Consider the following 26,996-nt stretch of genomic DNA (forward strand, 5'->3'; position numbering starts at 1 on the left):
TCCCCAGTCAAGCTGTTTAGTCTTCTGGGTTAATCCTCTCCTGGTCTCTGTCACGTCAGTGAATGTGGTAGGGGCAAGGACTGGGCTAATGTTTCATGGCCTGTGGAATACGGGGTTACAAAAATGATTACCTTTACAGCACTAGCTTCTGTCTTTTAATAACATTTCATTCTTCATCCTCCCACCAGCCTAACTTAAAGAGGAATTCCAAAGAGGACAGTTCTCCAAACCAAGGGACTGGATACAGGAGACTTGCTGGGTTGCCTGCTTCTTGCAACACAGCCCCAGCTCACTGCATAAACATTTTTTCCATAGGTACATACTTTTATGTCTGAGAAACTTTGTGGGGTCAGGATTGTATCATTTTCTTCTGTACCTCCTGTTGGCTCACTAAATGGGAGACTATATACTTAAGCAGAGGCAGGCACTCCTGGACCACATGGCTTTAGCTCTTTCTCATTCTCAGAACTACCACACACAACAAATAATTTTAAAAACAAAAACCCTACAGGAGGTAGACTTAATGATGAAATCATGAAATCTTGTGGCTTCTCTGCTCACATTGTTTTGAAACACCAAGTCTTAGAGGTGTTATTTTTCCAGAGATGGATCATACACATATGATGTAGAATCTATTTTTTTTCTCTTCTTGTGAGGGGAGGGGTGCAATTTCTACATGTACCAGGACCCTTACAGTAGTTAGTACTGCATCTTCTTTTGTGCCAGGGACTTATTCGTGCCTTCGTTGGAGTTATTGGGATTGGCCCTTAGCCACCTCTATCCTAAATTTTCTCGGGGCTGTTTTGAAGCATTCTCACAGAAATGTGAGATGGTGGTTAACGAAAATATAGTCCTGTATCTCAGCACTGGCCAGCTGGATAACCAACTGCTTGGCCAAATGTTTGACTCCATCTAGGAGCTGGAAGGTTCCAGTCCATTCTAGGGATTATATTTGTCATCACAATATTTCCTTGACAGCCCCAACAACTGAAAAACTTCTAACAGAAACCCAGTGACTTCAGCTCCTGGAAACAATCGAGTCCAGACCCCCTGCTTCCCCTCCCTGCAAAATCTAAGAGAAAATTGCAGTTCTGAGATGGATGCCTAAAAACACATTACTCTTAGCCAACCCTTTTTCCCCCGGCTAGAAATGATGCCAAGATTGGTCCTGAAATGACTATAGGGAGGCTCTGGTAATGAAGCCCCCACCCACTCAAAGCCTGCTTGGACTTAATATGGTACATTGTATCCATCTTTTCCAAATGATTATACGTGACTCTGGTAAACAAATTGTCCCCATTGGACTGTGAGATTAAAGGTCACATGCAGAAACATGGAGGAAACATTTTCCTGTGTTCAAGAGAAAAGAAAATGGAAGAAAGCAGAAGGAAAAGCCCTCAGATACATCACCTGTGTTTGTGACCCACACCTAACTCGAAGATTTTTGAGTAGAAAGCAATTTTCCCCCTCCTCTTCATTACCTGATCCCCCCCAGATCTATGGCATGAAGAGAAGTGACGATCTCATAAAGCCATTTCTGCCACAATGCTTTATACTAAGAAATTCGTGACAGGAAAAAAAATAAAAGTATGGAGCAGAGCTTAATAAACCCCCAAATACACGGAAAACAGGGCTATCAGACATGATCTCAGAACCTAAAAAGTCACGAGTGAAGTACAGACTAGGAAGGGCCAGATATCCTGAGAGTCTGACCATGGAACTGGTGAGATGAGGCTTTGTCCGTGGGTCAAGCCTTCCTTGACATCCTGAAAACTGAACTCTTAGAAAAACAAACCTGAACCCCTCTCACCACTGCATCCACGAGCCGGCAGTCATTAACCTGAGCCCAAAATGCCAAAGGCTGTTTTCCTATTGAAGTATATTGTTGCGACACACTTTGCTACTTTTATTTTTGCTATTTTTTTTCCAATTAGACTGCTTTCTATTATCACTTTACAAAGCTTAGGACTAAACATTTGAAGGCTCCATTTCCTATAACCAATGTCCTAGACAGGCCCAACCTTGTCCCTGAAACAGCACTTAGAATCGCATGGCTCTGTAAACTAGCTAGGGGCTTTCACCGACTCCTAGACACATCTCCCCTGCAGCAGAAGGCAGAGATGGCTACACATAGGCAGTACCGAGCTGTACAAACAGCCCAAGCTGAACCAGTCCTTCTGACCACCAACAGCCCAGCTGCCTGGGATGACCCCTGGGCAATCTCTCTGCAGTACTTCAAGCACAGACAGCTCCCATGTTGCTCCGCCATACCTCAGAGACAGAGCACACATGTTGACGTTACCACTGTGGCACCTCCCAGCTCCTGTGTGATGAAACCAGAGGGGGTAGGGGGCATGCAAAGCCACTAACTAGACTTGGTATATTTAGTCTGCAAATGGAAGTGGTTTTACAGATATGTTTCTGCAAGACATCCAGGAGGGTTTCAAAAGACCTTCAGACAACCTTGTGGTTGGAAGACTGAAAGTAAAGAGAAGAGATAGTATATTTTCTAAATCGATGGGTGATTACAGTAAGGTTATGTGGTACAAGGGAAAGATGAATGCAGAGAGGGAGGAGGGAGCAGTGCCATTTTATGTGAACATCCTCAGAATCTTTGAAATAAATTAGACAGGTGAACGCAGAAGTTCATGCTACTTGCTGGAAGCAATAAGGATCAAATTTTGTGGAACACGTACTCCACAAATCTCCAGGCGGCCTGCCTCCTTCTCAATGGGCTATCATGTCCTTGTTGTACATCCCGGTAGCCCTTAAACCTGGTAGTGTGGTCTCAGATAGATCCTTGCAGGAGAGAGGCCGATATGAATTCCATTAGCTTCTTCCAGAGGAGCTGCCCAGTAGCCGGGAGGGCATAGGTGATACGCTTGCTCGAGTTCTTTGTGCCTGTCACCCAGGGTCAAACTGCAGTTTCCAGGTCCTCATGGCCAATGATCTTAAAGTTCTGTCGGCTTTCTAGATAAGCAGCCAAATCTGGGTCCCCAGCTTGCTGTGCTCGTTCTTGGGGTGTCTTTCCCTATAGATAACGGAAGAAAAACAAATAGTTGGAGAGAGATGATACCCATAGGTCACAGACTTGGGCTAGCCAACGATGAGTCCCTCCAAGGAACCCTTCCATGTTGGATGCTTCAGAATTTATGAGACACTTCCAATCCATTTTCTTCTATAATCAGGGTCATATAAACATGTGTGGGTAAATTACAGGGCGATGACAGAATATGCATCTCAGTAAACAGGACGCCATAGACTCTCTGAGCCTGTGGGGAGAAACCATGTGCAGGGAATTTGAAAGCCAAGGAGACAGGGGAAGTACTGGATGAAACAGGGATTCTATTTCAGGATAATAATTCAGGGTTCCTTTTCACTAAACAATGGTGAACCAAGTAACAGAAGCCGAGAGGAAGAGCAGTAACTCACAAAACATCCGGGAGGGACTTCCTTGGCTTGTCTCAACACTCATTTTCCTAAGAGTTCACACATTCAGTCTGCACCTAACACTAAATTCCTAGTTTGAGGTTCCTGTACTACTTTTATACAACTCTAGTAAACCATCTTGCCTTTACTTTGATAATGATGAGGTTGACTTCCCCACCTCGTAAGTATTCAGAAAAATAGGGTGAAGTGAACCTTAGACTTCTTCCTATTAGGGGTTATATAAGTGTATTCAAAATATAAATAACTCTGATTTTTATGATCATACCCAGAAAACTAGAAATACAGACAAGCTTAAAAGAAAATCAAAAGTCACTTGAAATCCCCTCTCTTAGATCTAAATATGATTCAGTTTATTCTCTATTTCCATGTAGGTATGTCTGCTTGGTTCTCATTTTTAAAACCAGTTGGAGTCATACCAGGCATCCTACTTGAACATCATAACTTTTCACTCAAAATTATGCTCTAGAGATCTTACCACACAGTGATATATCTGCACCATTTCTGTTTTAGAATCAGTTAATCTGACCATTCTGTAACCTGGTGCTAGATTAAAGCTGAACGTACTTGTGAATGGAACTTCTCTCGAAATGTTTAGGATATAAGCAATATCCTAGGAGATCATTCTTAGCAGGAATTCACTACAAGTCCACTCAGGTTCACTTAATGTTCCTTCAAATTCACCAAGACTAAAATTTGAAACAAAGATAAAGTTAGTTCTTTCTTACTGTCTACTCAAAGTCCTTCAAAACTCCAAGTGCTTAACAGGACAGAAGGTTGACTCCTATGATTCTCTCTCTCTCTCTCTCTCTCTCTCTCTCTCTCTCTCTCTCTCTCTCTCTCTCTCTCTGTGTGTGTCTCTCTGTCTGTCTGTCTGCCTGCCTGCCTGCCTGCCTGCCTTGCTGTCTGTCTCTGTTCCTGTTCCTATTTCTGTCCTTGGTCCACTCCCCAGAGTGGACATGACCCCCACACTCCATTCATCAACTGCCTCTTGACAGGTCCTTGTGAACAGAACCTGCTGAGGATGGCACCAGATCCAGTTCTCCTAGACTCTTCCTGGTCCACTCCCTCCATCCATGGGAACTTTCTGATAAAGGTGGCTTATATGTTCTACTAACAACCTCTGGTCTCAAGACCATCTTAATATGCTTATATGCTCTGCAGATTTAGAACCTGACCTAAGAATGGAACCATGTGTCAAGCTTCATTGACATAAGTATCACTGTAAGGCAAAATACTGGGCTATTAAAATGATATAGGGCCGTGAACTCTGTTACTCTTTGTTGTCACACATTGTCCTACTGAGGCAGTAGGATATTCTGTCATCAAATGAGGAGGGCTTGCTAGCTCAGTACCATGCTACAAATCAACAGAGTTAATGGTGCAATAGCTATTCTTCCTCTGGCTTTCGGCTCGCACGCCCATCAAGCGTAGTGCTTTGCATGCTAATGTAAGAAAACACAAAGAAAGATTCAGACGAATTAACAGTGACTGGGGTTGGAAAGGTGGCTCGGCACTTAAGAGTACTTAGTACTCTTACAGAGGCCCCAGGTTCAATTCCCAGCACCCACATGGTGAATCACAACCATGTGTAACTTCAGTTCCAGGAAATCTGACACCTCTTTTGGCCTCAATAGACTCTAGAACTCATGGTGCATAGCCATGTACTCACACACATAAATATACATACAGGTACTTAAAATTAAATCGATAGATACAGAGTGATGTGGCTATACCACGGTTGCAGCTGTTGCCATCTCAAAGTGAGGTCCCCTCATCTGAGGAGTCAACCAGTAGGCAAGCACTTTGGCACCCATGTATGGAGCAATGCAAATCATAGATTTTTAAATTATATTAGATTTGGTGCTAAAGATGAACCCTAAAGATACTTCCTAGTAGCCAGACTAGGTCATTCACACCACCACATCCCCATCCTCTGGCTGTGGGTCTCACTTCCCCACTCTTTGCCTGCTGGTGTTTCATCAGGACGCCTCGAGTCCCCCGTCTTTCTTTAGCATGTATAGAGGTCTATAAAGTACCACAGGCAAATGCACACCCTCCTCCCTTTGTGCTTCTACATTTAAACTGCAGTTTCTCTAAATGAAGCACTCTATTTTTTCCTCCTTTTTCCAAAGCTCCCGGCCCTCCCATGAGCACAGAAAGGATGCCTGTGCTAAGGGCACAAGTGGAGGCCATCGTGCCTGCGATCTCTCACAGTGGGAGGATGCTTGCACTCACTCATCCTGTTACCTTGGAGTCTGTCTGTCTCAGAGATGCTCCCGCGTCCACCAGAAGCTGGCACACAGCCCGGTTCCGTTGGCAGGCAGCCTTGTGCAGTGCGGTCTCGCCCCTAAATCAAAGATTAAGAAACCAGGCAAGGGTTGGAGACAGATGAAGTGATGGAGAGGCAGCAGAAGAATGAGGGGCTTATCCTGCCCAGTTGCTGACACTGTGTACTCTTTAGCTTCCTTCGCTGTAAGTAGCTGAGGCCGAGGACAGCAGAACACATGCATGCTAGGGACGTGGCCTGGGGTGTCTACAGATACCTTGTTATTCATTAACAAACTGAAATCTAATTTTAGCTACTTTTCTAAACTGGGCGTGGCTTGGTGGTAATTTTTTTGATCACTGCTATTGGATTTACACACTCGAAGAGAATGAGTAAAATTGTCCAGATATATCCAAGCACTTGAGGCAGAGCATGGGTGTATTTTCATGGAGTTCACACGGTCCAGCCCTTCTGGCATGGTAGAAGTCATTCTGACCTTCATGAGTCTGTCCTGCCAGTTCAACTTTGAGGAGCCAGGTTGCCTTCTTCCCCTGCTAGTCAGTCAATGTTGGATTACATCTATCAAGTGAACGGCTGTCTGAGAGGCTGTAGTAGACTCCAGCAGAATTCACAGGACCAGATTCTCTCACATAGAGAATACGCCTGAGACCAGCCTCTCAGCATGCAGGGGAGGGGAGCAAGGAAAAGCAGACGGGCCCCCATCTGTCTGTGAGGTGTGCTAAGTGAAGGATATTGCCATTCTGAGTCCCCAGGTATAGAGATGCTTAATGCCAACATGTTTCATGGGAAATCAATTGTCAACCACAAAGAAGCCAAACCAGGATGAATGGCAGCCCCACTAACAACCATGCCAGCACAGCATCCCTGTGGACCAGCAGCTCACAGCTATGTCCTTTCTCACTTGCCCTCTATTCTACCTGTCCATTCTCACATCTACGCCCTGACTATCAGCTCATTCCTCTCTAAACCTGCTCAGTTATCTTTATCCTTTGTCTGACTTCTTTGAAACTTCCTCGTGGTCCCCATATGGCTTTCGGAGTTAAGGATTCATCTTTTTCTTACTCCTGTTAGTGAAAAAGTGGTTATTCACATGCCAAAAGAATGAGAATGATGGAGAAAACATTTTCAGTTTAGGGACCATCCCAGAGCTTATAACTGTTTGAGTAACCATGTTTCCAGTTCTCCAGGGGTGGCATGCCACTTGCTCATCACAGACTGGTTAACAGCACTCGTGCCATTGCACGCAGCAGATGTCTTCAGACATGGGTGCTTCATTTTCTCACAGATCCCAGATTTAAAAAAAAAAATCGCTGCATATGGTAGAGATAAAGATACATGTACTTATTTACTGTCAGCAGTCCAAGTACCAGTGTAAATGTCGCTTGCTGGTAGGGTGCCTAGAGGCAATGGCAGTGGTAGCATTGACTATGTAGGTAATCATCACAAGACAAAGTATTGGCTTCTGTTGTGTAGCTTTATGCAGCTGATTACCTTTGTACCACCGTGAACACGGTTTAAAGGGGGCTTCTAATCAGTGAAGTTAAAACTGCTATGCCTCCTGGACAAGCTATGCTTTGAGCCCAATTGTTTAGACTATAGAATGCAAGGCAACACTCACGTTTCACTGTCTGCCATATCCAACAATTCTGCAGGTCCTAAACGACAGCAAAGAGAAGAAAAAAGCAAGATGTTCAAAAATATATTGTTGACAGGTGAACAGAAAAGATGAATTTGGTGACAAGGTTAATAATAAGACCAAGTGAGGCTATGAGGATTCTCCATCACCACTTTTCCGCATGCCAGCAGTCAATATGCCTGATAGCTCAGTGGATGAGAACACCTGCTGTAAAAACAAAAGGACCTGAGTTCAAATCTCCAGCACTCAAATTTTTTATAAGGCTGGGCATGGTTCTGTGTGCCTGTAACCTCAGCACAGGTGGGCAGAGAAAAGGAGACCCCATGATGTCAATGGCCAGCCAGCCTAGCCAAGTTCAGTGAGAACCCTGTCTCAAGGAAACAGAAAGCTGTAGAAAAAGTCACCTGACATTGTCCTCTGATGTCCACAAAAGTGACTGCACCCACATGCATGTGTGGATCCACCAAGCACATGACAGACACAGACACATAAACACACACATTGAAAAATGATTATTTGGCCGGGCGATGGTGGCGCACGCCTTTAATCCCAGCTCTCGGGAGGCAGAGGCAGGCGGATCTCTGTGAGTTTGAGACCAGCCTGGTCGACAAGAGCTAGTTCCAGGACAGGCTCCAAAGCCACAGAGAAACCCTGTCTCGAAAAACCAAAAAAAAAAAAAAAAAAAAAAGAAAAAAGAAAAAAAGATTATTTCTCAGTGAAGTTGAAGAAATTAATTGGAATAGATTAACTGAAAAATAATTGTCTCAGTAGAGAGAAGGGGCCAAATGAATAGATTTTGGATCCTTTTCACTCTTCAGCTACAGGAAGGGGCTTTCTATAGTATAATGAGAAGAGTAAAGACACATACATCGTCTAAATGTCATATTTTGGAGATACTTTTTGAAATTTTTTCATTTTCAAAATGGAATAACTGCCTTGCAAACATGTCAGATGATTATAGATGCCCCATTGCAAGATACTTCTTCTAGGTGTTAGAATATAAATGTACAATGAGTTGGCCTTTCTTTTCCCTCAATGTCTGTTTACTAATTAATTCCCTTCTTCGACAAACACTGGGATCTTTGCTATTCTACCTCCTGACTACTACTTCCTTCCATGAATGCCCTCATCCTCTTAACTCTGAAGGTAGCAGACACATTTCTTCCACAGAGCTCCTTCTGAGCCAACACCACACCCTACCTATATGACACCTACCCTTATGTGTAGGTTCTGTTGTCTTTCTTAAGTACTATAAATTATCATCTAAACAGAAACTCTCCTAGCCCAGTGGACTTTGCTGATCACATTATTCAACACGACACTTGCCAGACTATTTTAACATCACCTGCTGAGTTGTTTTTATGTCCATTGAGACTCTAATAAACCTCTGGAAGTTTTGTCCTATACTTTTTTTCATCACTATTGTCCTCCTTGGTACTGATCACAGAATCTGGGCCCAGGCAACTGCTTAAATGTTTGAATGGATTGATAAATAAACCAGTTTGGAGTGCCAAACATGGTTCTAGTATGGAACAGTTCAGTCTTTAGAGACATAATCCGTGTGATTTGTGACCTATGTTGGTGGAGAGCATTATCACTGAAAGTTATTTATTACACATATAATGTAAAAAGAAATGAAGAGAGGTTACAAGTACAGATTTCTAACCATAGCTGCCATTGGCAAGGAGATGGTTGTGATTCTCTAGAATCTTTGCAACTCTCCTGGTCATCCAAAAGCTAAGTTGCCTTGAATCTTCATGTAGAATGCAGCCAGCATGCAGAAACCATTGCTAAAGAGACTGTTATATATCACTAAGTTCCCATACATCCCTTCTGCTACTGACTCTCAAGTGTTTATATGATGCTCATGGCCTTCCTCATGGAACCCCTTAAAGTGTTGATAAGGTTCTTACTCCTTAGTGTGTTGATAAGGCTCCACCTTCTTACCTAAGCTAAACTAGCAATGGCCTGTATCACTGCGTATTTCTCAGGCTTTCCCCCACTTTAAGGGCCTATCTCCCAAACTCCCCATCCATGATAGGCTTCCCTCTCCTGACCCTGTACCTAAAACTAAAATCTTCCTTAAAGCCCAACTATGGCAAGGTCTCCCAAAGAGACGTCTGACAAAAGAAATTTAACCCTATGATGCTTACTGGTTCCACCTTGTAGTATGTATTTCTTTTCAAATATATGTCTTACATTACTCTAAATCTCTGAAATGTAAGAATCATTTTATTCTTTCTACCTGCCTCTAAATTATATAAATATTATATCAATAATTGTATGGATCCATTAAGGATAACATTTATCCTCTGCCTTGAGTTTCCATGAGTCAATACAATCTAGAATATTTAACAGAGGTGCCTGGCACCCCATAAGGACTTCATCAAATGTAGAGTCACAACTGTAGTGCTTTGGGGACCACTACAGCTGGCCATATTAAGTCAAAACACTGCAATATCAGTGAAGGAAAGTGACATAAAGGGGCCACTAACTCCCACTTGAGATCCGTGCACTCCAGGCTTATTCAGTTTCTGATAGGTTCCGGAGTACCTGAAGTTTCCACCTAAAGAGACCCCGCTATCTTCAGAGAGCCTTTTCAGCCATTTATTTAGAGATAAGTTCCAGGAACACAGCAGTCCAGCTTCCCGCAGCAGCTGTATTGTCATCACTGCTCTTCTCTTCACAGTGACCAAGGCAACAAAGAGGTTCTGGCATCTTCTCCTTTCATCCTGGCTGACCTTCAAAACTGAGTGGAAGCCACAGTGAAGTCCTACGACTTGCTGGGTCTAAGGCTCTATGCTGGTAAGGATCCTTGAGGCATTTTGATTGGGCTAAGGCAGTAATAGTTCGATAATCAAAAGGGGAAGATAGGGGGGAAAAGGACTTTGTTCCTCATGGTGCTGACCAGAAGCACCACAGCCATAGCTCCAAGATATCCCACAATGATTACCCGGTCCAATTTGGGCACACCTCTAGCTACCCAGGGTTCCTCTGCAGCTGGCAGCTGGTGCCCGAGCTCTTTGATCACGTCTAAAGGGACTCCACTGCAGCCTTGGTGAACGATGCAATTAACCTAATGTCCCTGGTCCTCCATCAAATAGACAGTTGGATGATGAAAGAACATTCCAAACACTGGCGAGCGAACAGCCAGTGCAGAGGAGGGAAGGGCAGCAGCAGGATGGCTCCAGGTGGGAGTAGGGAGCTGTGTTGAAGAGTGCAGGCCCTGGGCTTGGGACTCCTTTCCTCCCACAAGGTTTCCTGGCCCAGCCTTGACATAAGGGTCTGTGCCTAGTTTTATTGTAATTCGTTATGCCATGTTCAGTGACCTTTTTTTTTGGGGGGGGAGGGTGGGGAAAGGGAGGAGGAGTGGATCTGGGGAGGCGGGAGGTGCGGGGTATGTGGAAGGAGTGGAGGAAGAAATGGTACTCAGGGTGTAATGTATGAGAGAAGAATAGGAAAAAATGAGTGCCGACACATTTCCTTGTCTCCTTTAGAACCAGCCCTTAAAGTAGTGGTTCTCAACCTGTGGGTCATGACCCCTTTGGGGATCCTACATCAGATATCCTGCCTATCAGATATTTACAGTACAATCCATAACAGTAGCAAAACTACAGTTATGAGTAGCAATGAAATGACTTTATGGTTCTGGATCACCATGACATGAGTGAGGAACTGTGTTAAAAGGTCTCCAAGGTGGAGAACCGCTGCCTTAACAAATTATGTTTGCACGGCCAAGGCACCAGGAGGGTAGATGGCAAACACATCTGAGTTCAGTCCATTGTTCCCTGCTGGCTTGTACTGCACTGGCCTGTGAGAAGCTATGCTTTAACACTGTGGACCTATGCAGTGATCTTGATGTACAACTTGGAAAATGGGTAGCCAAATAAATAAATAGAATTGATCAACAAAACCCACACTAACTTCGTTTGAAAAACAAAATGATTTTTTTAAAAAAATAGCACCTAATTTTTTGTTAATAAAGTACAGGAAGGAAGAAAGACAAAAAGTAAACAGAACTGTATTTTCCTAACGTGTCAACGGTTGAGAGCTGGACTTCGGATCTGTTTTGCGTATATGAATATCCCCGTTATGGATGCTCTCCCCTTTTCCCCATGGGACTTACAATAAGAACATTGAACTGTCAGCAGACAATTCACGCTTCTACCCCTAAGCAGGAGTGTACGGTGGTATGAATGAGAACGTCCCCCATCGTCTCAGGCATTTGACCTGCTCCCCAGTTGGTGGTGGTGTCTGGGGAGGTTTAGGTGGTACAGCTTCACCGGAGGAAGTCACTGAGGGCAGACTCTGAGATTTAAAAAGCCTTTGCCTCTTTGTTCCTCCTTTCTGCTTGCTGCTCGCAGTTGGAGATACAACCTCTCAGCTCCTTGGACCAGCCGACGTGCCTGCCTCGTGTACTGCACTTCACCTCTGTGATGACCTCCAATCTACAATCGTAAGCCCCCAAACTCTTTGCCTGGGTCAAGGTTTATATCACAGTAACAGAAAAATATTTAACACAGAATCCTCGCATCTCTATGGTTTTCTCTCTCACCCAGTTATCCTGCACCAGAAAATAAGTGTGAAGTCTTCATTGACGGACTAAGGTGCAAATTTCTCTATGAAATCTTTGCCTCTCTTCCAGGATCCTATGCATGCTGTCACTGGAACTCAACAGAGGACACTAGCATGGAGCTGCCATGTCATGTGGCTTCTTACCCATGTTCATATCCCCTTGAATACAGACGGCAGAAACTAAATAATACACATACATGAGTTTGGGAAAAAAACTCCACCTCACAGTGACTCAGTTTTAACTCCCTATCCAATGGAGATGGGAGAATTTACTGTGTAGATTTATAAAAATTTACCTTTAACAACAAATTTTATTGTTTCCTAAGAATAATAGATTTTAGCAACAATGGGTTACTATATTTTTTTCAGAGGTGTCTAGAACACAAATACCACTTTAAAAAAAAAAAAACGTTGAGGGTGCTTTAAAAACAATTTTGGATCCCAGTGTCAATACTAAGTGTTTTTCTTTTTCCTTCAGAAGAAGACCCATAGCAGAACCATGGATTCAAAAAGCTGTAGGGCAGAGGGAAATGTCTGAAAATTGAGGAGCGGTGCTTTTCATGTCTCTGTTGCAAAATACATAAGAAAAGCAAAGTATGAGAGGACCAAGGTAAAAAGAAGCTCACATTTCAGAGAGAACAGACCACCATGGCAGGGCAGGCATGGCGGTGGGAGCAGCATGTGTCATGGTGACAGAGGCATGTGGCAGGTGCAGTCAGAAAGCAGAGAGCTCTTCCTTGAACAAAGCTAACCTTTCCCCATCAAGTCTCACCCTCCTCTCCCTCCTAAGATCCACGACCAAAACACCATGACCAGGTGCAGACAATAAAAACCACAGGAGCCTGTGAAGACCACTTTATAGTCATGCCAGAATAGGTGTGAGCGTGTGTGTGTGTGTGTGTGTGTGTGTGTGTGTGTACAATTCAGACTATGTTCAGGCAATATAGAATGTAGCAAAATGTCCCAAATCTCCATCTCTCAATGCGAGGAAGTGAATGCTGTGGTAAGTACTGGGACTTTCTGAAGTCCTGATGTTCTTATATTGGCCATTCCAGGTCACATTCACATGACTTTATCATCGACATTTCATAAGCATTATAGATGATGAGCCTTTTATAGCATATATTGTTTAATTTGTCTCCCACTAATGCATCCAAATCTCCTCTGCTATTCCTTCCATGGCCCCACAGCCTCCCTCCAGGATCTCATTTCCCATTAGTCTCCCTGACGCTGCCAGCAGACCATTCCAAATCCTCCCCTGCCAAGGGACAAAGGCTGCACAGATGTGGAGAGAGCTGGCACTGGGAAGGCTAACAGCACTGTCGTCCTGTCTCAGCAGGATGGTAGTCCTTCTCGCTGGGACCAGGGGGGGGGGGGAGTGAGGGTTAACAAAAAAAAAAAGCAAAAAGAAAGACTGGGGTCAGAAAAAGAGAGAAGACAAAATAACCCATTGAAGTAAGAAGGAAATGCATGAGCAGGGTTTCTATCTGAGGCAACAGTAGGGGGCAGCCGGGTGGGCACAGGGAGAATAAAGACAAAAGAGCAAAATGCTCTGGGGAGTAAAGGAAGGGGGGAGGCAGCCAGTAAAAATGATGGTTGAAAGGAGCTGAAAAGCAGGAACCGTGGGGAGAGTCCCTGCTGGAGTCCCTGTATCCAGGGCTCGGCCCTGTCTCTGGAATTGTTTCTTCTCTTCTTCCTCCCATTCACTTTTCAGGCCTTGAAATGCCCAGATTCCAGCTTCTTTTTCCCCCACTAAAAGAAAGCAGTGTTTCACACATCGGAGAGAAGTCCAAAGGAAGATGCCTCCTATGACTTTCTCAGAACACGCTACACATTCCACTCACAGCCCATGCTCCGCGGCCGTATTAAAAAGAGCCCTTGGAAGGAAATGGTATTGTGGGGGCTTGAGATAACTCATCTCTTGGGACTCCAGATCAGAAGGAGGTCCTCCTGATTGGGGATCAGCATCCAATGAAGGGACAAAGCAGACCGGAGCTCAGAGCAGAAAGGATGTGGTGAGTTGAGAGCCATCTCAGGGGACCATGCAGAATATGACTTAGGTACCTTGCAAAGAGCCCAGGAGTTCCTAATAGTCATTGTCAGAAAAGGCTGAGAACAGGCAGAAGATCAAGCAGTGCAGAGGTTCCTCCATCTTGAGTTCTTGCTAGGCCATTTCAGACTTACCTAGAATTTGATCAACTTGATGGAGAATCCAATGGAAAATTACTCAACTCTATTCTAGGACCTGAGACCAAGATGCCCCAGGTAACTTAGCTTCTGTTAAACCGCTTGCTTGTGCAAACCTCTTGCTGCAGCTGCTGAGATACTGCTTTTGCTTTTTAAAGTTCCATTGGTCCAAATGCTTGGGGCTACACTTACATCCCAAAGACCTGAGTGCAGCCCCAGCTAGCCGGAATACAGACTTTCAGTTGGCTCTAAATTATGTCTAAATCATCCCTGGTGGCATCCCCATAACAAGGTCTTTGCAAAACCTGTGGGATTTCTATTATCTAAAGCTATCAGAGAGATGTGAGCCAAGCTGCTATGTGCATTTACACATACATGAACGTCAAAAGATTTTCAGCATACATAAACATTTCTGTTATTCTCCAGTACTACCAAGCATGAAGAGATTATGTTAGTCTGCAGAGAGCTCACAAAATACCAAGGACCAAGTATGCCCAAGGTAACGCTTCCCTTTTATCTGTGCGTGACCTAAAGAACACCTCACTAGAGGGCTTCCCATCATTTCAGAGAGGTGGATGATTCAAAGACAGTTTATGATTTACAAATGCACAAGTTATCTGGGAGTGACAGAGGACACCTCTCATCCCAGTATTTGGAAGACAGAAGAAGGAGGATTGCTACAAGTTTGAGGCCAGCCTGCCCAAAGAATTCCAGGCTAGCCAGTCTCAAATCAGATGACCACTATCTGGAGTTTGTGCAAATACTGAGGACTTTCTTTTCTTAAAAGGAAAAAGTTCCATAGATGGGGTGGATTTAATTGGTGTCCACATTCAATATTACAAAATTTGCCTCTGCCTCTCATCAGCCTTTTGAAGAAATTGCCGCAGAAAGGAGAAAAAACCTATGGCATGTGTGTGCAGCAGAAATCACACCACTGTTTCATTTTCAAGTCTCTTCCTGAAGCGGGTAGATGGTCAGGAAAAGAGAAGGAATGATGCCCACAGCAGACTCAGCACCACAGCCCATCTTTCTAAGACAGGCAGGAGTGGAACTACCCTGTCTCCTGGGAAAAGCCATTCTCCAGCACCCACCACTCCAACTTCACAGCCTTTCCTTCCAGCCCTTGAACCATGACTCTGGCCAAGAATTGAAGCAAAACTCATCATAGTGAGAAAGAGGAAGGAAAGAGAGTCTCAGATGATTGGCAGCCTGCTAGCCACCTTATGAGGTCTCCACAAAGATGAAATCAAGTGGTGTGTTCTGTTCAGGCATCTTGTATATTAAATGAGCTTGAAAAATGGTAGCTGTGCTATTTGTGTGTGGCTTTACAGTAAGACCTAAAACATCCACATTCAATTGGATTGGATTTATTTGTTTATTTGTACACTAATTGTGGGTTTTTTTTGACTGCTACTGCCTGAAAAGATTGGATGCATTTTCTTTTGAGTGCATTTATTTTTAAGTGTGCCAGCCTATAGCAGGCAGTTCCTGATAGACACTCTATGTGGATTTGTCAAAAGAACGAAGGAAGGAACAAGTGGAAAGATGCAAACGTTCCCAGTGGCATAAAAAGAGAAACAAATGGATAAGAGTACTCATTAATCTGCTAACGTACAGCTGAAATGCCTGTGCAGAGGAAGTAAGCTCGAGGGGCTGGAGAGACGACTTGGTGTCTGTGCGAAGTAACCAGGCTCACGTTCAGTGCTCCAAGGAAGCTGTTTAGGCTTTCTACGGACCTGGGTCTCACTGACAGTCTCTTCCATTTATTCTTAAACACCTCCAAGAAAGGCATTTTTTTTCTTTCTGCCCCCTCCCACTCTTCTCTATCTCTAGTCTTATTATAAATGCAAGAAGCTCTGTACTCCAGGTTTTGTTGTTGTTGTTGTTGGATTATTTGTTCTTTTGATGACCAATTTCTTGAGTTCTTTGTATATTTTGGAGATCAGACCTCTGTCTGACATGGGGTTGGTGAAGATCTTTTCCCATTCTGTAGGCTGTCCTTTTGTCTTGTTGACCGTGTCCTTTGCTTTACAGAAGTTTTTCAGTTTCAGGAGGTCCCATTTGTGAATTGTTCCTCTCGGTGTCTGTGCTACTGGGGTTATATTTAGGAAGTGGTCCCCTGTGCCAATGTGTTAAGTGTACTTTCTGCTTTCTCTTCTATGAGGTTCAATGTGGCTAGTTTTATATTGAGGTCTTTGATCCATTTGGACTTGATGTTTGTGCATGGTGATAGATATGGATCTATTTTCATTCTTCTACATGTTGATATCTAGTTATGCTAGCAACAGAGAACTCTCAACAGAGGAATCTAAAATGGCTGAAAGACACTTAAGGAAATGCTCAATATCCTTAGTCATCAGAGAAATGCAAATCAAAACAACTCTGAGATTCCATCTCACACCTGTAAGAATGGCCAAGATCAAAAACACTGATGACAACTTATGCTGGAGAACATGTGGGGTAAAGGGAATGCTTCTGCATTGCTGGTGGGAGTGCAAGCTGTTACAGCCCCTTTGGATATCAGTGTGGTGATTTCTCAAAAAATTAGGAAACAACCTTCCTCAAGACCCAGTAATACCACTTTTGGGTATATATCCAAAGGATGCTCAATTGTGCCACAAGGACATGTGCTCAAATGTGTTCATAGCAGCTTTGTTTGTCATAGCCAGAACCTGGAAACAACCTAAATGCCCCTCGACTAAATAATGGGTAAGGAAAATGTGGTACATTTACACAATGGAGAAAACACAGCAGAAAAAAATAATGACATCTTGAAATTTGTGGGCAAATGAATGGAGCTATAAAACATAATTTTGAGTGAGGTAACCCAGACCCAGGAAGACAATTATCATATGTACTCACTCACAAGTGGTTTGTAAACATAAAGCAAAGAAAACCAGACTAAAAGTCACAATCCTAGAGAACCTAGACAACAAATAGGACCCTAAGAGAGACATACATAGATCTAATCTACATGGGAAGTAGAAAAAGACAAGCAAGCTCTCCTGAGTAAATTGGGAACATGGGGACCTTGGGAGAGGGTTGAAGGTAGAGGAGAGGCAGGGAGGGATGCAAAGAAAAATATGGAGCTCAATTATATATAATATGATGCAAGAAGCTGAGTGGTTTGTGTTCCACGTTGTAATTATATTTCCACTGGGCTCTAGAATCAGATGTTAAACAATGAGCTCTCCATCTTGGGAATGATCTAAGCCCAAGCTGGATGCTCAGTTGTTAGTACACAGTCCAGGAGGTGTTGTCAGACAGCCACATGGTACATAGGACCAGTTAGGACACACTCCAGGAGGTGAGACCTGGCAGCCACATGGGACGTGGCAGCACCACGAAATGTGAGTTGGGGAAAGAGACAAATGAGAGTCAATCAACGAAAACTAAGAAATTAGAAAAATGGGATCGAACAAATATAGGAATCTGCAGAAGAATCAACCACAAATGCAGATGGACTAGCAGAGCCCAAGCAGTTAAATTATGAAAAGCTGTACAAAATAAAGACAGCTATGTCAGGCTAGGTTTTGTTAATACAAACTTTTAATTCATTAAATAAATTAAAGTTAGGGACTGGAGAGAAAGCTCAGTGGTTAAGAGCACTGGCTGCTCTTGCAGAGGACCCAGGTTCAAATCCCAGTACCCACACAGTGGCTCACAGCTGACTATAACTCTTCTTCCAGTGTATCTGATGCCCTCTTCTGACCTCCAGAAGGTCCAGGCACACATGTGGCAAACAAAACATTTATACAATAAAAACAAAGATATACATGTTTTAAATTAATTTTATTTAATTATTTATTTTTGAAAGAGGGTCTTGCTATGTTGCCTTAGCTGGCCTATCACTCACTATGTAGACCAGGCTATCCTCAAACTCTTAAACTCATAGTAATCCACCTGACTCTGCCTCCTGACAGCTGAGACTGAAGGCGTTCACCACAGCACCCAGCAATGAACTAATTTTAGAAAGTTTTTTTGATTTTTAAATGAATTACTTTCCCAAAGCCTTCCCTTTCTAAATCTGGATATTGAAAAAAAAAGATGTATTTTAATTGCTTGGTTAAGGTGGGCCACCTGCATCAGTGGGTGTCAGAGAAACAACGGGTGAATATTCCACTGTGGAGATCTCCTGGTTGAGTGTCAACAGAGACAATGCTACCTAGAACTCCACGAGAAAGTGATCCCTGGTAGGTTCCCGACTCACCATGGTCAAGGATGTACTTCACAATCTCCCCATTGCCGGTTTTAGCTGCATAGTGAAGGAGTGAACAGTGGTCTGGTCCCTGAATTAACAAGCTGCCTCCGTTCTTATAGCTTTCTATGAGCTGAAAGGAAGAGACACAGGGAGAGAAGGTCAGCAGAGTCTATAGCAGGGATAAAAGCCCCAAGGTCACACAGAAGAGTCAGTTAGTAAACCACACATGATTTTAGCCTCAGAGGACGCAGAGAAAAGTCAAAATGATGAAGGACCATCCCTTTATCATTCACATAGACGGTGGATGCTTCACGTGGCTCTGGAAAGGGTCTGTGGTATCAAATAGCTCAAGGAAACAGGAAATACGATGAATTAGCTTTCTTCCCCTCTTCTGAGCCCCAGACTCCGAGAAGAAAACTAAAATTTCCTGAGGTTCATCCAGCATATGTAACAGCAGGAAGAACCTGGCTCTGACCCTTTCCTGTATCTTTAGTTGTTCTTTGACCTGTCATGAACACAATTGCCAAATGCTTCATTTTTCTGCACACAGCACTCATACACACATACATGTGCACATGCATGTACATGCACACATACTCGGAGGGACAGTTCATTTTTCACCCCAATACCTTTTATGAATCAAGCAGTACATACTCAACATGGCTAGAGATGATCAAGCAATAAAGAGGACCAAAATGATGGTGTGAACACCATTGTTTCTCTATGGGAACAGCCAGTGGTAAAAGCCAAGAACTTAGCCACCAGAGAGTAAGGGGGTGGGAGGACAAATGAAGTTGTAGACCTAGTTCGTGGGTATAAATGTGTCACCATTTTCCAAACTGTGGAGTATCAGGACAGGAGTAGCGTTGGTGAAGCTTCTCATCGATTATTATTTTATGGAGACAAAGAAGAATCTACCAACAGAGCAGGTCTCAAGAAATACAAGCACATGAGCAACAAGAATGTGACTCAGTCAGCAGCCTCGGGGGCCTCCAAATCTCTTAGGAAGAACAGAAACATTGGTTGTAGTGAGACGGTATGAGGCCAGCAGAGGGACCCCAGGAGAAGAAGCAGCTTTTTAGAAAGGAGTCACAGAAAAGTATCTAGAAACTCAACTAAGAAGACTGGATGCTCTGAGGTGCCAAAAGTACGAGAGCTAGGGAAAGCTGTAGCCCTGAGCTTGAGGGCAAGAGAACAGGAAGAAACAGCATGCAGATCCAAAGGAGAATCTTGTTGTGTTCCGCTATAAACGTCTTGTGTTCAGATGCACCCAGACCAAGTAAGGATTGGCTATCCTGAACCTGCCTTTTGGGAAGGTTGTATACTATGTCTAAAAGTCAACCCATTAGCAATTGAATTTGGGGATTACATATCCTCACTGCCTGGGCGCTCCTGGAGTCTGCTCGCCCATCTCCTCCCATTACCCCTGTTTCATACAGGGCCTGTTTAATACTTAATATGTATTGTGCATTCTACACACAAGAGAAAAGCAGAAATAAAATTGAGGAGATGATATATATATATATATATATATATATATATATATATATATATATATATATAAAGGACTGGAAAAGAAAGTCCTCCATTTTCTGTATCTCATCTCATAGTAAATACAGTATTGCTGAGTCACTCCTCAGATAGGGAATAATTATAACGCAGATCATGCCAGGATAACCAGCTAGATCTAGTGGTTTCTCATATTTTAAGCAATTTTCTGTAAAACATTTTAGAATGTGTAACAATACATCCCGAATCTAGGGAGTTCTTTGGCTATAATGAAAGCATGTGGAAAGAGCTTCAGACTGCAAACTGAATTAGCAGTGTTGTGCAAGGGTTGTGCTTGCTTCCCATAGAATCCAAGGTAAGTGAGTCCTTGTAGGATTGTATGTTGTGCTGGCTAGCCACCGAAGGGAAACAACTCTGAACTTCCAGAAATCCTATTTAGGGATGAGGCTTCTCTTCTGAATAACAGTCCCCAGGAATACTACAGTAGAAAACAGTACTGGCAACATGTGGTCAGAATCATATGAGTGAGCCTGAAATTGACCGATATATAGGCAACCCCCCCTCTCTCTCAGTTTGCTTTCTGCTAGTGATGTGTTGAAGACAATAGAACAGGAATTCTTTGGTTCATTCAATGGGAATTCTTAAAACAGAAGGGAAAGAAAAGAAGGAAAGGAAAGGAAAGGAAAGGAAAGGAAAGGAAAGGAAAGGAAAGGAAAGGAAAGGAAAGGAAAGGAAAGGGAAGGAAAGGAAAAAAAGAAGAGAAAACGGAAAGGGTAAGAATCTAGACAGGAAAAAGAGAAGAGGAAAAAATCATTCTCACCTTCCTTCCTTTTATGGCCTTTTTTTTTTCTCAGCCTGTACTGTTCCTGGGCTGAGGAGAAAGGTATGTCCCCCACTGTGGTGGTTTGAAAGGAAATGGCTCCCAAAGGGAGTGGCACTTTTAGGAAGTATGGCCTTGTTGGAAGAAATGTGTCATGGTGGGGACAGACTTTGATGTCTCTTTTGCTCAAACTTCCCTCAGTGTGTCAGTCAGTCAACTTTCTGTTGCCTTCAAGATGCAGCATTCTCATGGTTCCAGCACCATGCCTGTCTGCTTGCTGCCATGTTCCCCACCATGAAGATAAAGGACTGGACCTCTGACCTGTAAGCCGCCACCCTAACTACATGTTTTACTTTATAAGAGTTGTCATGGTCATGATGTCTCTTCACAACAATAAAACCCTAACTAACACACATTACAGAGGCAACTAGTGCCATTACACAACACAGGGACTTAGAGGTAGTCATGAGACCCCAGCACAAATAACCCAAGGGCAGTCAGATTGTTTAGAATACTCACAGAATACATTCTGGCAAATATCTTTTTAATAACTACATTGTTAGAAAAAATGGCAGATTAATACTGTATAGCAAGACTAAGCCAGTTAACATTTTAGGCACCTTTTGCTGCAACATGAACAGTATTGGCAGCCTTATCACAGGATTGAACCCAGTCCTCTGACAAACCAAGAAAGAAATAACACAGCTATTCTGTTATATTTCTCTATTACAGAGAAAGAAATCAAGGCACTGAGAAAATGTGCTAAAGGCATAAAACCGCACATAGAGTGAAGGACAGAGGCAAGAGCTGAAATCAGGCAATCTAATTTCAGAACTGGCATTTGCTTTCAAGAAGATGGTGACCATTTCCTTCCTTGTGAACTAAATTCACCAGAAAACACAAGCTCAAGCTGAAACACCCCCAAACAGACTAGAATGTCCATTTTCTGTTGGCTGTGACATCTAAAGTAGACTACTATATCAACAGGTGCTGGTTCTAAGCTGGTGCATGCATTTCTGGGTCTCACCCAGGTCATTTCTACATATATATTCATTCACAAACACATCTGAAAAAGAAGCCTTCAAAAGTTTGTCTTAAAGAGCAGGGATTCTAGGCACTCCGTGCCTTGCATCTTGGGAATACAGTCCTTTCCCCCCACCCCCATAACTAACCAAGGCGAGTCCAGGCAATTCTACCACTTTCCTTTGATATTAGGAGATTCAGAGCGTGGTGAGGGCTCTTCACATTCTCTCAGTTCATTTCTCAGAAGAGCACCTTTCCTCCTTCTGCTCAGCCAGTGCAGGCAGGGGGAGTAGTTTATAGACTGGACCATGAAAATCTGGAGAGGCGATCACCAAGGTTTTGGCAGGAGGATAGCTTACCTTCATAAGGTCACCAGTTATTACTGCCTGCAAAATTGCTGTGAAAGACAAAAGAGAGATGTCTCATTAGTAGAAGACCCTCTCAATGGGAAGTTACAGATGAAATGGTTCCACATTTAGGAGACATAATCTATACTGAAGACAGGAACCAAGGATTCTTTGTTAAACAGATAAAATTCCCATCTTCAAGTCTTTTCCTACCCTAGCACCAATCATATACATTACTACAGTACGTTCTTGACCCTGCCCCATCCTGATACTGAAAAGATAATGTAAAATTTGGAGCTTCATTAAATTAAAATCTTGGCTCTGACCTTAAGAGGTGCGGAACACTGGACAAAACATTCAAACCCGTGAGCCTCAGTTTCAACAACCACAAAAGTGAAGACTAGGCTAGCTGGACTAGCTGAAAGGGTTAATCACTGTGGTTCCTCTTTCCGGGCCTTCTGCTTTGGTCTCTTAGAGATTCACTATATCTCCAGCCATTTCAGTTGGGAATCCATCTTATTCCATGGATAAGAGATAAAGAGGATTAGAGATAAAGAATGAAATCACTTTTCAGTTGTATTCTGGGGAGAATAATCACATTTGACCTTAAATTCAGAGGTGGTCATGATGAAAATAAGCCTAAAGGTCTTTTGTAACTTAACTTATTTGTAAGATACTTGCAGCTTTAGAAAGAAAAATTAAAATTTCTAATAGTTTATGCATGTAGGGTATAGAAAATATATAAGAAAATTGTGTTAATAAAAGCAGTACCTGCACATATAAAGACAATCCTGCTTCCTAAAGGCAGCTACCTGCATTGTTATAGAACTGATGCCTCCAGAAAAAAAAAACTGTATCAGTTTGGAAACTATCCAAAGAATGGACTCAGCCTTTCAAGTCACAGCACTTTAAAAGAAAAATAATCTAAGCTTATTTTACATTTACACTGTACCATTTTTGTTCTTATTTAATTAATGTCTCAACACAATTAAATTAAAGTCTAGTAGCATGTGTCAAGAAACAAGGCATACAGAGCTGGCTCCATAGCTCACTCATTGGTGATTTTAGTGCAAGAGAGGGAAGACAATCAAATTTCTGGACCTTGTTGACCAGCAAGCCCAGCCTACTATGCAAGCTCCAGGTTCCAATGAAATATCCTGCCTCAAAAACTAGGTGGATGGTTCCTGAACAACCAGACCTGGTTTATCTCTGAATGCATACAACACATGTATACACACCACCACCACCACCACCACCACCACCACCATCACCACTACCACCAGAGAGAGAGAGAGAGCATCCTGGCTGCCACTTGACTCTCTACTGAACATTTAAATGTCCTGAGTAAGCAAAGGCATTCAGTGCTACAAAGCAGAAGCTTTGAAAACCCACAGAGAAGAGGACATGGAAGGAAGGAAGAGGCAAGAAAGAGGAGGGGAGATTGTGTAGGACTGGAAAAACTGGGAGAAGCTATATAAGCAATGCACACTTAGCCTTGGACCACCTGTGAACCCAATCTGCCTTCACACAACACAGGGGCTCATCCGTTAGTCCTTGAACCGAATGAAAAGAAAGCAACAGGAAAACAAAGCCATACAAAAGGATATGACCGTGCAAAGGGACTAGTGGGGGGGGGGACTAGAAGGTGGGAGGAAGAGGCAGAGGTGAGAGGAATGAGACTGCATTGTAAAATGCATGAAATTATCAAACAGCTATTTCATAAAAACAGAAGCAAAAAGTGGAGAGATACTGAAACGATGGAAAGGGAATGGGTATGTTTAAAGAACCTATGGAAATATTGGGGCTCACTCTTTTATAAATAAGGATCCTGACACCGGGACTGAAGTGGCACTTGAGGCACAGAGCAATGCATGCTCCTCCATCCAGGCCTCTGTCCACTGCTGCATTGAACTCATCCTGGGTGGAGCTCTTCTAGGCCCCATGGCTCCCACAGAAGGTGGCAGAAAGCACTTGCTAAGTTTATAATGCTGTGGAAACAGTGATAGACTAGGGCATAATTCTGTATGATTTGTTGAACATGAACATTTTAAGCCATTTTTTTCCTCCTTGGCAAAGGAAGCTAATAGTTGTGATGGTCATCTCTGTAGCAAGGGTTGAAGGTTGTTTTTTTAAAGCTTTATAAACAGATAGAAGGGGTAGTTTTCAGTATGTCTGTGATTTCACATAAACACACACACACAAAGTGGAAGAGAGAGAGAGAGAGAGAGAGAGAGAGAGAGAGAGAGAGAGAGAGAGAGAGAGAGAGAGAGCATTCTCTACTAAGGGTAAACTTGGCCTTTGAAGTTGAACATGTAACACTCTGCTAACCCAGTATATTTCAAATTGGAAGGACAGAGGTGGGTAAATTTTTTCAGGACAGAAACCCTATAACAGATCACGAGGAAGGGGAGGTTGAGAAAAACTATCGGCAATTTCAGCTTGGAGAAACAAGTAAGTCCGGATTTCCATACTGAAGAATGCTCCTTTGGCTGCAGTGGACCACTCTGACTGTGAAGTGAACCTTTATACAGGCTTGTAACCCACACTCAAGATCAAACAGCAGCCCAGCTTTTGTTTCCAAGACCATATGAAACTTTTCTCAGAATATAAGTGATCACAAAAAGGAGAGAGAAAGCTGTGTAAAATCAAACACGACACGTGTACACAATAAATCAAGACAACAGAGGAATCTCCAGGGCAAAGTCTGTGTAGTGATGTGAACCAATCAATTGAAAGGAGAAGGCAGCTAAGACCTGTGGCTAGTAGTATAGCCAAAGAAGATTTTTGTGGACAATGGGAAATTTAAACCGACTATGCCTGATAAGTAAAACTAATTGGCAAAAAAGATTTGGAAAGTCCTTATAAAAATGAGGGAAGCATCTGAACAGAAACATGGAAACTGAAAACACAGTGCGTGAGGGAAGCTGCAAAGAGGCAGCCCCACTTCACGTGTATTGTAGTTTCACAGGCCGCCGGAGTGAGTTCCTGTATGCCGGGATTGGTACTTCTTTCCATTTTGCAGGTGGTAAGAAGCAACTGAAGAGTTAAAATCAAACCACAGGAGCATCCAGATGTCCTCCAGCAGGCCAGCCTGCTCTCCCTTTCTGAAATCAGAATCATGACTTGCTCTTAGGTCCTTTACCTCCAATCCTCTAAATAAGGACTCTTTCAACTCTACCATCTATCATTCATGGGCGATACTCTTTGTTCCCATGAGTCTCCAAAAGCCTCTCTGTTTGATATCCCCATCAATGCATAGAAGATTGTACAAGAGAATCCTAACCACAAATATTTTCCATTGTGTTGGATACAGAAAGCATGGGTACTTATTTTTAAGCCAAGCAACACACCCAAGAGTAGATATTATGCAAACATTATTAGAAACAAGGCTCTCTTCTCTCCCCTGATTAATGTCCTTCCTTATGAACACTGTTGTTTAAGATCTCTTCTGCATAAAGAGAGCCAGAGTCCATTAAAATTCCACTCCAGGAAATAACCTTGTGAAAGATCAGGCTTAACATCAAAATAATGAGCTGTTATGATTACAGCATTATTCTTTTTTTTATGAACTCTGAGTTTGTCTTTGGTTTTCACATAGATCCTTCATAATAAAAATGAATGCTTCAAATTTCCAGAAGAAAGGGAACTTCAATTTTCAATATATCACAAAGGTTACTGAGCAGATGACTAAGTTTCTTGGAAAAAATAAATTGTGCAAACTTAAATAGTGAGATAGGGAAGGAGTGGAAAGTATATTTAGAGATGATAAGTTGAATCCATCTATATGAAAAGGCTATTTTCCTCACTATACTAGGCCTTCAAATAAATGGCTGCCCATACTCATCCTAAGATAGAGCAAAAGGCTGCCTGGAGGGAATTGTGTTTCTCACACACCATTCTCTGTGCACCTGGGTTCCTAAGAGCTTAGATACACTCAGACATCTGCATAGAAGAAAAATATGACTTCTACTACAGAGAACCCCCAAAGAGAAGATGATGTTCTACAATTTGCAAGTTTTATCCCTCCAAAATTCACTTGGTAACCTTATCAACATTGTATAGGTGTTAGGAGGTGGTGAATCCTCCAGCGAAGGATTAGGTTATGAACCTCTGCCTTTGTGAAAGGCATTGATGCCTTATAAAAAGAAAGGTCAATGAGCTGCTGAGTCTCTTCATCTTCTCTGTCGCGGGCAGAGAATAGAGCACATCTCTGTGTTGCTCTAATGTGTCATGATGCAGAAAGCAGTCATCCCCTTGGAATAGAGAGGGAACATAAAATCTACTGCACCTAGATCCTAGACTTCCTAAACTGTAGATCACAAGAAAGAATACTGTAATCTTAACAACTCCTTATTGATGTCACCTGTAGTATTTTGTTATAAAAGTAGTAACCAATTCAGTATCCTAATGTTCGCCTCATGCCAGGCCTTGTTTAAGAGGATGATGGTATAGCAGTATACAAAGCAAAATTCATTCTCTCCTGGAATTTATGTTGAATCCAAAAGTACAAACACTATCTGACTTTATACCGGCAAGCATATGCTTTAAATATGTTATGATGCACGTAGCTCAGGTAGTCTTATCTCTAGCTAGCTATAGTTCTGGCCAAATCAGCTTACCTTCAAGGTTCAGTTCTCTCATGGAAAAATGAAAATTACAAACAGAATATTTTGAGGCTGTGTTTTGCAAATTGCCATGGTTAGTCTGTCATGTAAGTCTCAGCTGAGAACTTATCTTGGTAAATTTGTCCTGTGGGTATATCTGGGGGGTACTGGCTTGACTGTTAACTGACCCCACTCACTGTGGTGGCACCATTTCACTAGCAGGGCCTTACATGACATAAAAGTTAGGGAAGCTAGCTGAGCACATGGAGACAAGCAGCAAGAAGGCAGCATGGATGAATCCTCATGTCTCTCTGTTCTTGACTGTGGACATGGTGATCCCAGATGTCTAAAACACTA

General features: G+C 42.8%; 1 protein-coding gene across 1 annotated transcript in view; it reads right to left on the reverse strand.

Annotated features, from left to right (window-relative positions):
- Positions 1–573: 573 nt before the first annotated feature.
- Positions 574–26,996, reverse strand: part of Dgki (diacylglycerol kinase iota) — a 301,404-nt gene continuing 274,981 nt past the window's right edge. Inside the window, exons 28-32 of the mRNA XM_050148045.1 lie at positions 22,048–22,085; positions 18,346–18,466; positions 7,356–7,392; positions 5,698–5,797; positions 574–3,031 (exon numbers count right to left, since the gene is read on the reverse strand). Of these exons, the coding sequence (XP_050004002.1) occupies positions 2,915–3,031; positions 5,698–5,797; positions 7,356–7,392; positions 18,346–18,466; positions 22,048–22,085 (413 nt within the window). The 3' untranslated portion in view covers positions 574–2,914. The remainder of the gene's footprint in view (positions 3,032–5,697; positions 5,798–7,355; positions 7,393–18,345; positions 18,467–22,047; positions 22,086–26,996) is intronic.

Source organism: Alexandromys fortis, unplaced genomic scaffold (genome assembly GCF_014885135.2).
Source record: "Alexandromys fortis isolate MF-2015 unplaced genomic scaffold, M_Fortis_MF-2015_v1.1 scaffold_57, whole genome shotgun sequence".
NCBI lineage: Eukaryota > Metazoa > Chordata > Mammalia > Rodentia > Cricetidae > Alexandromys > Alexandromys fortis.